This window comes from Rhinolophus hipposideros (genome assembly GCF_964194185.1).
Source record: "Rhinolophus hipposideros genome assembly, chromosome: 9".
NCBI classification, from domain to species: Eukaryota; Metazoa; Chordata; class Mammalia; order Chiroptera; family Rhinolophidae; genus Rhinolophus; species Rhinolophus hipposideros.
Genome location: NC_138055.1, coordinates 17,829,512 through 17,843,642, shown reverse-complemented (window position 1 = coordinate 17,843,642; position 14,131 = coordinate 17,829,512). Strand labels below are relative to the sequence as shown.

Here is a 14,131-nt window from a genome sequence, read left to right as displayed (position 1 = left end):
ACAAAGTTTTTTTTAACTCTTGGCTCTCATCGTCTTAAGATATTAACATATCATTCTTCTTTACTTTGATCATAATTTGTCTTTGACTTGTCTGATTAATGGAATGCTTTAATTTTGGCAGGAGGTTGAAACCTACTTTTTTGAGGGTCTGCTGAAATGGAGAGAATTGAACCTTACGGAACACTTTGGTATTTCCTATTTTGTTTCCATTTCATTCACTCGTCATTTGTACTTTATATGTTAAAAACAACTAAATAGTCATATGATGGAAAAGTAGAACTTTTTTTTTTTTCACTCAGGGAAATTTTACAAAGAAGTTATTGACAAATGCCAGTCATTCAATCAGCTGGTCTATCATCAAAATGAAATCGTTCAGAGTTTGAAGACTCACCTGCAAATCAAGAACAGTTTTGCTTTTCAGCCCCTTTTGGAGTAAGTAGCATGCTGAGAGAAAGCTCCAGAGCATTTATCTGTTTTATGAATGGTTGTGTTTTATATCTACATTAGATCTGGTGTTCGTAATTTAAAAATAAGAGTTTACCTTTTCTGTTAGTGCATTGCCATAAACCAGAATCTTAGGTGTGTACTTTTTTTTGCTTTTTGTTTTATACTTTTAAGAGGACCCCATTTTTCTTTGACATAATAGGAATGACTGACCATAACTTATGATGGAATGCACCTTCTTGCTCTAGCTCGATTTCTTTGCTGAACTCTTAAAATGTGAAAAATGTTATGCCTCGCTTGAGACTTGATTTGGAAGGTTTAATTAATCCTGTCACCATAGGTGATCTACTGTCATTTGTGAAGTCGATTTCCAGTTACTGTGCTTCGGTCTACATGTCTCAAAAACAGTTCCTGTTTCTTATTTTTAATCCAGTTTGGTTGTACAGTTGGCACGTGATCTGCAGACAGACTTCTATCCACATTTTCCGGATTTTTTTCTGACGATCACCTCAATCCTGGAGACTCAGGACACCGAGTTGTTAGAATGGGCTTTCACCTCGCTGTCGTATCTTTACAAGTACTTGTGGAGGCTCATGGTAAAGGACATGTCCAGCATATACAGGTGACCCTTTTCTCTCTCCAATTTGGGTTTTCCTTTTCTTGTTTGTTTCTAATTCTTACTGTATTTTATTGAGTATTCAGTGCTGTTGAGTAAATTTATAAAGTCGTGCAGCTATCACCCCAAGCCACTTTAAGAACATTTCCATCGTCTCCCAAAGGTTCCTCATGCCCGTTTACAGTCAGTCCTTCCCCTCACCTGCATCAGGTTAGAGAGCAAAAGTAATACGTGAAAATAGCTGTGTCCTTGAGGCCCCTAAACAGAGTGATGCTCCTCAAAAAGGAGATTTTTTTAGCATTTAAGTTTTGTAAGTTTTTATGTTTTGGTCAAGGGCAGTTTTTCTCAATACTGACAACCAGGAGAGAATTTCTGACTCTCACCTGTATTTAGTTAAAACATGCATACCACCTGTCATGCATACCTGACTCTGACATCTACTTTAATTGCCTTTTCCCTTGCTTCTGAGTCCAAACTACTTTTCCAGCTCAGACTCTAATTATTTCCTTCTACACAATTGGTTCTCCAACCAAAGTCTATTCCACCAATCTGCATTGACCTGACTTTCGCTTATATCCAGCTGGTGAAATCATTCCCCCACTTCCCCATCAAAGCCTGGCTTGGATTCCATAACCTCCACAAATATTTCCGGGCACCTTGGTTAGAAGTGAAAGCTTTGTACTCTGAACGTCTGGCATTCTGACCACTTATGTTACACAAATTCTGTTAACAGTTGGTGCTTAATGAAATAGTATCCTGTACAAACCTGTAAACTACAAGAACTTTGTCTAGATACCTGCCCTAGCCCCTGTCATACTTATTAAGCCAAAAGAGACACAGTATTTGTGAACAAATGTGGACAGGGAAAGAGACTGAGTTCCATAGTAGCTTTCTGTTTCAGGGAAAGATTGTTTATAATCTGTTTTAGTCTGGAGCTTAATGATCATTTTTCACTTAGTGTCCTGGTTATTTCTATACACTCTAATTGCCACAGGAATACATAAGAGTAATGCTTCTCCTCCTCCTCCCCCCACATAGGTGTGGATATGGGATAAGACTGTAAGTTTTGTTTTTGTATCATACCCCTCCCCCCCCCCCCGACACTATCCTCTGAGCAAAGGAGAAAGAAATATTTTTCCAACCTTTACTAGTTCTCTATGAAGCCTTTGGTAAAATGTATTAGAAACCAAGATGACTTCACTAAAATCCAGCAAGATTTTGGGGAGATATGTAGTTCATTTGTTTTTTTATATCTCCTAAGTCAGCCTTCCTAGTTCTGAATTTATTTACTTTGAATATGATATCTTCAACATCTGGGATATTTTCCCTTGAGTATTACTGAAATGAAAGTCAGCGTATTCCCATTCAAGCCAACTCTTTTTTTTTAGTTTCAGGTGTACAAAACAATGTAATAGTTAGACATTTACACTTCTCACAAAATGATAACTCTCCCCAAGTCTACTACCCCTCTGACATCGTATATAGCTGTTACAGTTCCATTGACTCTATTCCCTGTGCTGTATTCCATATCCCATGACTACATACATATGCATATATGTATGTATACGTATCTATATATGTATATGTATATGTGTGCATGTATACATATATCTATATATACGTGCATATGTGTATATTTAATTACATTTGACATTCAATATTATTCAACTTCAATAATATTATTCAATATTATTCAACATTATTGATTATATTCCCCAAACTGTCTTTCGTATCCCCATGGCAATATTGTGACTACTAATTTGTACCTTCTAATCCCTTTACTTTCTCCCCCATCCCCACCCCTCTCCCATTTTGCAACCCTCAGTTTTTCCTCTATATCGCTTAGTCTGTTTCTGTTTAGTTTGCTCGTTTATTCTGTTCGTTAGATTCCACATAGAAGTGAGATCATATGGTATTTGTCTTTCTCCTTCTGACCTATTTCAGTCAGCATAATTCATTCGTGTATTTGGTGCATACATACTCTGTGCCAGGCCCTGTTTGGTTGACCAGTTTCTAACAGTGACAGCATCATTCTTCGTGTCTCGGAGACTTGGCCTGCTTGGCGCATCTTTGACCCAGTGTCTTCCAGGACTCCACATCCTTTTGATTCTGTCATTCATTCAGTCAGTCAGTTTAGTGAGTATTTACTGAATATGTCAGGCACTTGAGATAGTGTCACAAATAGAACAGATAAAAATCCCTCTTCTTGCAAAATTTACACTTTAGTAGAGGGAGAACATCTTGGACATGTGCCTGGCATGTGTGGGGAATGGCAGGGAGACCTGGGTGGTTGAGCAGCTGGCGTGTATGAGGGGAGAGGAATTAGGCAATGGTAGTGGGGCGCCAGATCATAAAGGGCCTTTGGACACTGTAAGTTCGTTAGCCCCATGGCAGGGACTCTTGAAATGTCTTTTGGGTCCATCCTTTGCCATTCCCTCTACCACCAGCCTCTTTCATACCCTTGTTCGCTCAAGTTTGTATGGCTTGAGTAGCTTTCTGGTTGGACTGTCGGCCTCTTCTTCCTTTATTTCATCCCTTATATTGCTGCCAGATTAATCCTTCTGAAAATACTCGTTTATTCAGCCAGTATTAATGCCTGCTGTGAGCAAGGAACTGTTAGCTAATAGGGATATGGCAAAAATAGGAGAGATATATCCCATGCTCTCCTATCATTAGGAAGACCGATTTACAGTGTTATCATACAAGTAATTATTTAGTTACAGCTACATGACTATATGACCTCGAGCAGGTTGCTTAGCCTTTCTGCCTCAATTTTATTATCTGTAGAATGGGGATATTCGTAGTACTTACCTTATAGAGTTGTGCTGCTGAGATGAAGTAGCACAGAGTTTAAGTGCTTTCGTAAATGAAAGCTAGAGTCCGCATTCAGTTTGGTGTTCAGAGCCACCTGTTTACCTGGCAGCTTCCTGGAACTGCCTGCTCCAACCACATCATTCTTCGTCTTTTAGACTGGCCAGCCTCCTTGTTGTCTCTTGACCTTGGTCATTTCTGCCATCTTTGATCTCGCTTTTATCTCTAGTAATAGGCTCTCTGGTATTCACCTGAATTCTTCCTGTTGTTCAGGGCTTACTACAAGTTTCAACTTTTCATGGAGTCCTTCCTATCAGTCCAAGCACCACCAAGCCTACGATTCTTAATTTCTGTTCAACCGGTGGGTGTCTTGGTAATAGACTGAGATTTTAAACTTCCTGTTTTATACCTGCTACATATTCCTTATATACCTAGCACAGTGTTGGTTGGATATATAGTTGACATGTAGTACATTTTTATTGAAATTATGATTATTAAACATGTCTTATTTTCTCATTTGTAGCATGTATAGTACACTCCTGGCTCATAGAAAACTACATATAAGAAATTTTGCTGCTGAAAGCTTTACTTTTTTGATGAGAAAGGTTAGTCTGATATTTCATGTTTATTGTTTATTAATCCTCAAGTATCTTATGACAAAAGCTGATACCTTTTATACTGTAGTTATTAGGGCCTAATTCTATATATACAGAAACCTGTAGGTATTTTGAGTTTATCTCACCATAAGATTTAATCTTTGTTCATTAATGTGAAATAATTTAGGTCATTTTTTAATTGTTATTTAATTTTTGGTAGCTTTCAGAGTGTGTGTGTGTGTGTGTGTGTGTGTGTGTAGCCAGTAAATACATGAACAGTGAGATTAATAAGAATTTTTATAATCATTTCCTGGAAGGAACTGATTGTATAATGTCATTTGGGTTTATTTCCATAGAAATTTTAGAGGGTTTTTGTAATAAAACAAAAACATTGGTACTAAATTTCTTTTATACTCATAAAATATATGATTTTCATTAAAAGACGTAATGTTGCCTTTATAGTTTTTCTGGTCCATTCCTTATACCAATGAATTAATCACACTTTTGTGTGACATTACAAGTGAAAGTATGTTATAGTGGCTGGAGATCATTACAAGTGTCTACTCCTTTTAGAGTTTTGCCCTAATTATATTTAAATATGAATCTGTAGAATAGCAAATAAAATGTCTTTATTTGGATATATTTATGTTTTAAATTAAATTTTTCTGTTCCCATTTTGTGTTTTAGGTTTCTAATAAAAATGCACTTTTCAATTTAATGTTTCTTGATCTTGATGAACATCTGGAAAAGATAGAAGGAGTTGGACAGTTGCTCTTTGAAATGTGCAAAGGAGTGAGAAACATGTTTCACTCCTGTACGGGAGAGGTAAATAACTGGGGGGAATACTTTGAGTCTATGTGAAAGGGATTAAAAAGAAAATAGGAACGGTTTACTGAAATGATAGAAGATCGCCTAGAATAAATAGCACTAAATGGCGAGCATTAAGGCTTTGATAACAGTGCTTATCTAATGTAGGCTCTGGGTCACTAGGGGGTTTTACAAAGTCATTGCTCTCTTCATCCTGCATCCTAGAAGATAACGTAAACTGATTAACAAGCAAAGGTGGGTGGGGAGGGAGCAGTTATATGATAAAATTCCCCATCCTAGTTTGGAAATTCCTTTTAGGACAGTTAACCATCAAAGCTTTTACATCCTTGAATAATTTCTGGATGGGATTTTAAGGTAGCTAATATAATCAGAGTGGGAAATCACAGTGTGATATTTAAAAAATGAGAATTTATATGTTTATTTTAATGACTCTTGGATTTCCACAGGCAGTGAAGCTAATTTTGCAAAAGTTGGGACCAGTTACTGAAACAGAAACTCAACTACCATGGATTTTAGTTGGAGAAACTCTCAAAAACATGGTCAAATCCACTGCGTCCTACATCCACAAGGAACATTTTGGTACATTTTTTGAATGTTTACAAGTGAGTTCTAATTTTTCAGGATTCGTATGTTCAAGAGTTGATTGTTCTTGGTCTTAGTTCAGGAGACCACTCCTGGAGATGGTATTTTATAATTGTCTTTATACTGTTAATACACTGATTAGGATTTTTCTTCCCTTCACCCCCTGTACTATTTTCATTTGACTTGCTATTTTGAGATCCAGTAGAGCATAGTGGTTAAAAGAGTGCAAGCTTTGGAGCCAGACTGCCTCTGTTTGAATCTTCGCTTTCTCAGTTATTGCTAGGATGGCTTGGGAAAGTTGTTTAAGTCTCTATCCCCCAGCTTTGTCATCTGGTAAATGGCGTAATAATACTCCCTCTGTAGTGAGAAAATGCTTATGAGGAACTTAACACTATGCACCCAGAAATAGAAATGTTAGCTGTTATTATCCTTAGTGACTCCCAGTAAATAAATGCATCTTTTTCTTTCAGAACAAAAGAATGTGAAAATTTGAACTGCTTCACACAATTATGAGATTAACAGATGAGTTCGATTTTTTTATAGTTATTCTATTAAATTAAATTCTTTGTTTACAGGAATCACTCCTTGATTTACATTCAAAAGTAACCCAAACTAATAGCGGTGAAAGTTCTGAACAGATTAAAAGATTGTTAGAAACATATCTGATACTTGTGAAACATGGAAATGGATCAAAGATAACCAAGCCTGTTGATGTTTGTAAGGTGAGTTCCCAACTTAATTTGCTTAGAGTTTGTTCATTAAAAGCCAATTGCTAAGTGTGCATTTCTTTTTCTTTTAATTTACAGGTATTGACGCAAACATTACAAATAAACCATCTCTCCACATCTTGTCGGCAGACCCTCTTGGATGTAATTTCTGCTTTGATCCTAGGCGAAAATGTTTCCTTGCCAGAGACCCTCATCAAAGAAACCATAGAAAAAGTAATTTACTTCAGCAAATATTGAGTAATTAATAATATGTTTAGCATTGCATAAACCTCTTGGGAAGTACAAATAAAGCATGGCAAAGGCTCTCCCTTCATGGAATTTATAATCTTGTTAAGGAGATGTGAATTGCATGCTGTAATAGAAATAAGAGAAGCAGAGTGTAATAAAAGCTAAATCTATTCAGCAGATATACACCAAATATGTATAGCTTACCATGTGCTGGGTGTGGACTGGATATTTCAGGGTGGATGCTGTGGTACCTATGATTTTTGGTTGTTAAGGAAGTGGGGTCCTGGGAGTGAGTTGTCGTAATCTGTTGAACTAATCTATTGATGTCATATTGAAGCATAATGATTCTGTCTGGGGTTGAGGAACAGAGATTGCTATTCAAAGGACTTATATTTTGGGGTAGTCCTTGAAGGTTAAATAGCAGCCTGCCAGCCAGAGAAGAGGTTAAAAACTAGGAAGGAAAACGGCAAAAATGTGTTAAAAAATTTATGCTTGTCTTCCTCATGGACACATGAGGAATTGTGATGTGTATCAGCAAGGCTCTGCTTGGCTTTGAAAAGTTAGGTTCGATATTATCCTGCAAGTGTTGGAGGGCCCTGGAAAAGTTTTCAGCAGGGAAATGATTTCATGAGATTTGCATTTTAGTAAGTTTAGAATATGGACTGGAGAGAACTGGGATTGAAGACAGGAAGATCAGTTAGGTTCTTTCTAGCTTCATGTGGTGCAGCAGTATCAAGTAGAGAGGAAGGTGTAACATCATGCTGCTAGCTCTTTCATAATTCTCTGTAGCTGGGAGAGAATTGAACAGCCCTGAGGCAGAGCCCTGTGTGATTACTAGGAACGCAGAGCCCTTCGCATCTGTGGAAGTTCCTATGGAGAAGGCCTAGCATTTGGACAGAATACTGATTGAAGTGTGCCCACCACTCACTCACTCTGGCTGCCTTCCTGCGGAGTTCTCAGTACCTATTGTCTCCCACCTCTGCACAGAAGCAAATTCAGTCAAGTTCTTTTCGCCTCTCGTTATTGTATTAACTTATATCAAACAGCCCACTATATCTATTTGCACGTTAGAGGACCTTGTAGGTTTTGGGTTTTTTATTTTCAGGAATGGGGAAAGTACTCTCTGTGTACTTACGTTAATATTATTTTTTACCTGTGGTCCACAGACTTTTGAGAGCCGATTTGAAAGACGTTTAATTTTGGATTTTTCTGAAGTCATGTTTGCTATGAAGCAGTTTGAGCAGGTGAGCACAATACCAAATTTTGGATTTGTTTTGTTTTTAATCTGTCATGATAAAATAATCAAATTTAAAATCCTGTGATTTTTTTTGTTTGTTGTTTAAAGAGAAACAGAATAAGTATTGAATGTTTTCATCTATATATTTTTTTAAAGCAATTGTATTCCAACTTTAGGTCACAAGTTAAATTTGATTCTATACACTAAGGCCTTTAAAATGATATTAGTTAATGAGCTTGTTTTTAAATAATCCTTTAGGAAGTTATAGAACCATGTGGTAAAATTGGGGGGAAAAACAGTTTAAGGAAATTGTATGTGAATTTGAAGTGTAGAAAATAGTTTCTGAAACAGTTTGCATTGAAGGAATGTTGCGAATTCATTTCATTGCCACAACATAAATACCTCATGGAATGAGGTAGAAATCTTTCTCATCAAATCCTGAGTTTATTTTCTCCTTTTCCCCTTACCCCCCTCAAACACTTGCTGTTTCTTATAACTGGTAATCCTACAGTATACTTCATGGAAACCTATCTCTGCGTCTGCTCACTCACTTTTCCCTTTAGTCTTGAATAATCTATATTATCATTTGTCTTCAAGAAAACTTTTGTATGTGTCCTAACCCTGTGCCTTCCTGCCCAGTGAGGGCCCTTTGTCTTTTTCTGGTTTTCTTAGCAACAGCATGTTTTCCTTCTTCTCTGTTCCCTTTGGTGTGTTTTTAAAATATGTATTATTTTTTTAAACTGTTTTTAATAGTTTATCAAGAGAAAACTAGTCCTTAGCCCAGATATCCATGTTTCATAATTCAGGAATACAGTGACAAGCTTCCATGGAACTCACCTTAAAGAAATTCTTTACACTCCAAAATCACTTTGCACTCTGAAAGATACTAGTCTTCCTTCTCTCCTCAAAATCTTTCATGGAATCATAATGTCTGGGGAAATGTGGATATGCCTTCTTCCTTGGTGCAGCCACAGCGAACGTAGAAAGCTGCAAGCCCCGGGGATACAGTGATGGCTCCAGCAGTGTGAAATTGCAGACCCTTGGGCAGGAGACCCCACATCTGAGGTTTCATCAGAGCACAGGAAGGCGTGGTAGCTCTGCTCTCCATAGGAAGGCACAGGAAGGACAGATAGCGGACTGACTCCAAAAATCTTACTTTTGCCGTAGAGAATATGTCATTTAAAAAGTCAAAGAGGGCTAAGAGGCAGTCACTTGATTTCTACTCCCACCGTACTCACCAGGAACAAACCCATCTAATGACTTTTAGCTATTTTTTTGGTGGTATTTATATTTTTAAATCATCTGAATTTGCTACATTTCCTTTATTAAAGTTTTAGTCCTCGTCTATAGACTTCCTCCTGTGGTAGATGGATTCTGGTTCTTTTACACCTCATCTTCCTAAATGGAGTTACATCATAAATTTTGGCTGAATTCATAGTCACCATATACTTAATTCTTACAAAAACAAAGACGTATTTTATAATTATATTCCTTTCTTGTATACCTTCTCATTTTTCCTAAAATTGCCTCACCTCATTCTTTAAAAACTGGATTTTTTTTTGAATAGCTGGTCAGTGAATCCGTCTTCCAACAGCATTATACGAGTAGAATGCCTTTCATAAGGCAAGTGGTCAGATAATTTAGCACCTCATTTTTTTTTTTCCTCCCTTTCTCGGAGACGTTCTTCCTAAAGCAATTCAAGTCTGAATAGGTTGCTTTCTGAGCCCACTGCACAGATGTCACTCTAGAACTTCCTTTGCTATTTTCCTGTTTCATGGATCCCACATCTTTCCCATGTATAGTTTACTCTTATTTTGATGAACATTCTTCAGAGGTTCCTTCAAAGGTGAATAGAAGTAAAATTTTGAGATTTCATACATCTGAAAATGTCTTTGTTTTCTCCTCACACTGTATTGCCAGAAGGCTGGGTATAGAATTCTAGATTCTGTCATTTTATCTCAGAATTTTTTAGTCTCTATTATCTATTCTCTATTATCATCTCGTTTCCATTGTTCCCATGGAGAAGTCTGATGCCATTATGATTCCTCATTCTTTGTTTTGATCTATACTTTTCTCTGTGGAAGTATTAGAATCTTCTCTTCATCAGATTTTCTGAAATTTGTATCTGTTGATAACTGGCATTTTTTTTCTTATTTTTAGCTTTTCCTACCCAGCTTTCTCATATATATTGAGAATTGCTTCTTGATCGATGACGCTGCAGTCAGAGATGAAGCTCTGGCCATTTTGGCCAAGCTTATTCTGAACAAAGCAGCGCCTCCCACTGCTGGCTCAATGGCAATTGAGAAGTACCCTCTGGTTTTCTCACAGCAGACGGTGGGGTAAGTTCTAAGTCTTTATTCCCTGTTTTGTTGGTAGGGTTACCCATTTTAAAATAAAGCATTAACAATTCTGTAAAAAATGAAGATCTATATGTATTAACTGGAAAGATGCCCATTATAATTATTAAGTGAAAAAAGCAAGTTGTAGAATAGTATGTGACGTATGATCCCATTGTGCAAAGTTAAAAGAAAAAAAAGTACATAAGCATAGGAAAACATGGGAAATACACAAAAATGTTAACTTGGTTAATGTCAGAAGGGTGGTAAGTGAAAAAAAGACATGACTATTACATTTTTTTAACCTTTTATTTTAGAATAATTGTACATTCACATGCAGTTGCAAGAAATAGTACAGAGGTTTCGTATACCCTTCACCCAGTTTTTCATTGTGGTAACACCTTCAAAAGTTTACTATAATATCACAGCTAGAAAATTGACATTGGTACGATCCACCGACCTTATTCAGATTTACCAGTTTCACATGCACTCACCTCTGCCTGTGTGTGTAAATGGATATATAGTTCTATGCAGTTTTATCACGTGTATATTCGTAACCACCACCTGAGTCAGACACAGCTTTCCATCACTACAAGGATCTTTTGTACTACCTGTTAATAACCACAATTGCTTTACTGGCCCCCACTCCACCCCCAACCCCTGGCAACCACTAATCTAGTGTCCATTTTTATAATTTTGTCATTTTAAGAATATTATAGAAATGGAATTATGCAGTATACCTTTTCACTCAACACAGTTCCCTTGAGACCCATCCAAGTTGTGTGTCTCAGTAGTCCATTCCTTTTTATGGTGAATGTCTTTTCATGTGCTTAGTGCTGGGTAGTATTCTGTGGTATAGATGTAGCAATTTGTTTAATTATTCACTTGTTGAAAGATGTTTAGGTCATTCCTAATTTGGGCTATTATGAGTAAAGCTGCTATGAACATTCATGTCTATAGCTTTTTGTTTCTCTAAGGTAAATGCTCAAAGTGGACTTGTTGAGTTATGCGGTACGCACATGTTTAGTTTTATAAGAAACTACCATAGTGTTTTCCAGAGTGGTTGTACTACTTTACGTTCACACCAGCAGTGTGAGTTATCCAGTTTCTCTGCATCCTCACCAGCATTGGATATCACTGTTTTTTTATTTTTACCAGTCTGATAGGATGATGTCTCATTGTAGTTTTAATTTTCACTTCCCTAGTGGCCAATGACATTGAACATCTTTTCATGTGCTTGTTTGCCATCTGCATATCCTCTTTACTGAAATATCTGTTCATTTCCTTGGCCCATTTTCTAACTCTAGTTTTTCTTTTTTTACTGTTGAGTTTTGTTTTGAGAGTGTTTTATGTATTCTAGGTACAAGTCCTTTTTGTCAGATATGTGGTTTGCAAATATTGTCTCCCAGGCTGTAGCTTGTCTTTCATTGCTTAACAAGATTTTTCACAGAGCAGAGTTTTAAATTTTGATGAGGTCCAGTTTATCAACTTTCTCTTTTATAGATAACGCTTTTGATGTCAAGTCTAAGAACTCTTTGCCTAGCTATACATCCCAAATATTTTCTCCTATTTTTCTAAAGGTTGTGTAGTTTTATGTTCTACGTTTAAACCCTTGATCCATTTTGAGGTAATTTTTATATAAGGTATGAGGTTTAGGTCACTTCTTTTTTTGCCTATGGATATCCACTGCTCTGACAACATTTGTTGAAAAGGTTTTGCTTCCTCGTTGAACTGCTTTTGTACCTGTGTCAAAATCAATTGGCCATATATATGTGGGTCTATTTCTAGTTTCTCTGTTCTGTTCCATTGACCTGTGTGTATGTCTTATTCTAATAACACACTGTCTCATTGCTATAACTATAAAATAAGTCTTATAATCTTAGGAAAAAATTCTTCCACTTTTTCCAAATTGTTTCAGCTATCCCTGTTCCTTTGTCCTTCTATATAAATTTTAGAAGAAATTTGTCTCTGTCTTAAAAAAAAAAAAAAAAAAAAAAAAAAAAAAAAAAACCTTGCTGGGGTTTTATTTGGAATTGCATTAAATCTATAGATTAATTTGGGGAGAATTGACATCTCCCTAAGGATACACAAAATGGTTAACTTTAGATTATATACCTTCTCATTGTTTGAATTGTTAGTTAAAAGGGCCATGGATTACATTCTTAATTCTATTAAAAGCAGTGTGTGCTCTTTCCAACTTGAAAACAGTTTATGTAAGTATGTTAGAGGATTCTGCTTACCATTTTTCAAATAGTTGGAGTGGGTATGCTTCTGCTGGAAATTATAGATTAGGGTACAGTTCCCTTAACATTCTTATGTGTTTAAACCTAGGAATGAGTAAGTTTCTTATTTCTCTTGGGTTAATTAGACCTGTTGCTGCATTCCTTCTGTTTGTGCTGAGTAATCAGCTTTGAAGCATCACAGTATCCCTTGAGGTGGGTGTCATTGTCCCCACAGTCACACAGCAGAATTAGTTTTTGAGTCTGATCAGCTTGAGATTCTTGAGGAACCCATCTTATTTACATGTTGCTCTTCTGCCAACCTTAAAAGTAGCGTTTCTATCAAAATATACCAACAGGATTCTGTTGGTTTTTCGCTTTGCTGAGCTCTGATTCCTGGAAAATGGGTAATGAATAAACCCTGTAGAATTATTTCCTTGGAACTTTACTCTTGATTTTGCCACAGCAAGCCAATCTCCAACCGTCAGATTCCTTCAGAGTGGCCCAAACTGTGGGTTCTGGTCAATGGGAGCGAGTTGCTTTGTTGGCTTCTGTGAGGTGAAGCCAAGGGCCGACCTGAGGCTGCAAGTCAGACCTCTCACACTGCCGGCTCAGCCACTCAAATCCCCCTTTGGAATGTGACATGATAAGAATAAATAAATTAACATAGACATGTTAACTTAAGGCAAGTGCTGCCACAGCTTCTGTGTCTCTCTGAGAAAACCTCCTTCTGCAACCTCCACAGAAATAGGATATATGTGAATGGTCATCACCTCTGTGAATTTTCTTAGTCACACCCTATCCATTTCTTTCACAGATTTGTTGTGACAATAAAAAGAGATGATAGATCTGAAAAGACTCTTCAGAAGATGAATGTTTCTGTCATTTGACAGGTAGTTATTGTATTAGACACTGTTTAGGCACTGGGACATAACAATGAAAAAGAAAAAGATTCCTTCTTTTGAAGAGATGAAATTCGGGGAGGGGGGGCGTGGGAAGGCAAAGTGTGTTAGGCAGATAAACAAGATGATTTGAGATAATGATAAAAAGAAAAAACAGGATGTTGGGAGGAAGAGTAAATGGAGAAGCAGCACTCTTCTCTGAAGAGGGGACTTTTGGGCCGATTGTAATGATGGAAGTATCCAGCCTTGCCATGAAAGTCCAGGTGAAAGGCTTTCCAGGCAGAGGGAAGAGTTACTGCAAAGGCTCTGGAGCAGGAATAAACCCAGTATATTTGAGGAACAAAAAAGAAAGCCTGTGTGGGTAAAAAAAAGCATTGAGCAAGGGAGAGAGTGGAATGAGAGGAAGCGAGAGAAGTAGGCGAGGATCAGATCAAAATGAGGTAAGGGACCTTACAGAATGAGGTAAGGGGTGTGAAATTTTGGAGGAGCTCATTGGCAGATGTGATGAAGCAGAGGAATGACACTACAACTAAAGACTCACTTTTAAAAGCATCTCAGTATTTTATGTGTAAGATCCTTGCAGATTGTTGAATAATGTGATTAA

The 14,131-nt window shown here is 37.0% G+C and overlaps 1 protein-coding gene across 1 annotated transcript in view; it reads left to right on the top strand.

The window, feature by feature from the left end:
- Nucleotides 1–14,131, top strand: part of UTP20 (UTP20 small subunit processome component) — a 91,285-nt gene that overhangs the window by 4,912 nt on the left and 72,242 nt on the right. The window contains exons 3-12 of the mRNA XM_081060393.1: nt 122–188; nt 300–432; nt 878–1,066; nt 4,395–4,476; nt 5,155–5,292; nt 5,742–5,897; nt 6,453–6,599; nt 6,684–6,818; nt 8,000–8,077; nt 10,231–10,409. Coding sequence (XP_080916519.1) covers nt 122–188; nt 300–432; nt 878–1,066; nt 4,395–4,476; nt 5,155–5,292; nt 5,742–5,897; nt 6,453–6,599; nt 6,684–6,818; nt 8,000–8,077; nt 10,231–10,409 — 1,304 coding nt within the window. The remainder of the gene's footprint in view (nt 1–121; nt 189–299; nt 433–877; nt 1,067–4,394; nt 4,477–5,154; nt 5,293–5,741; nt 5,898–6,452; nt 6,600–6,683; nt 6,819–7,999; nt 8,078–10,230; nt 10,410–14,131) is intronic.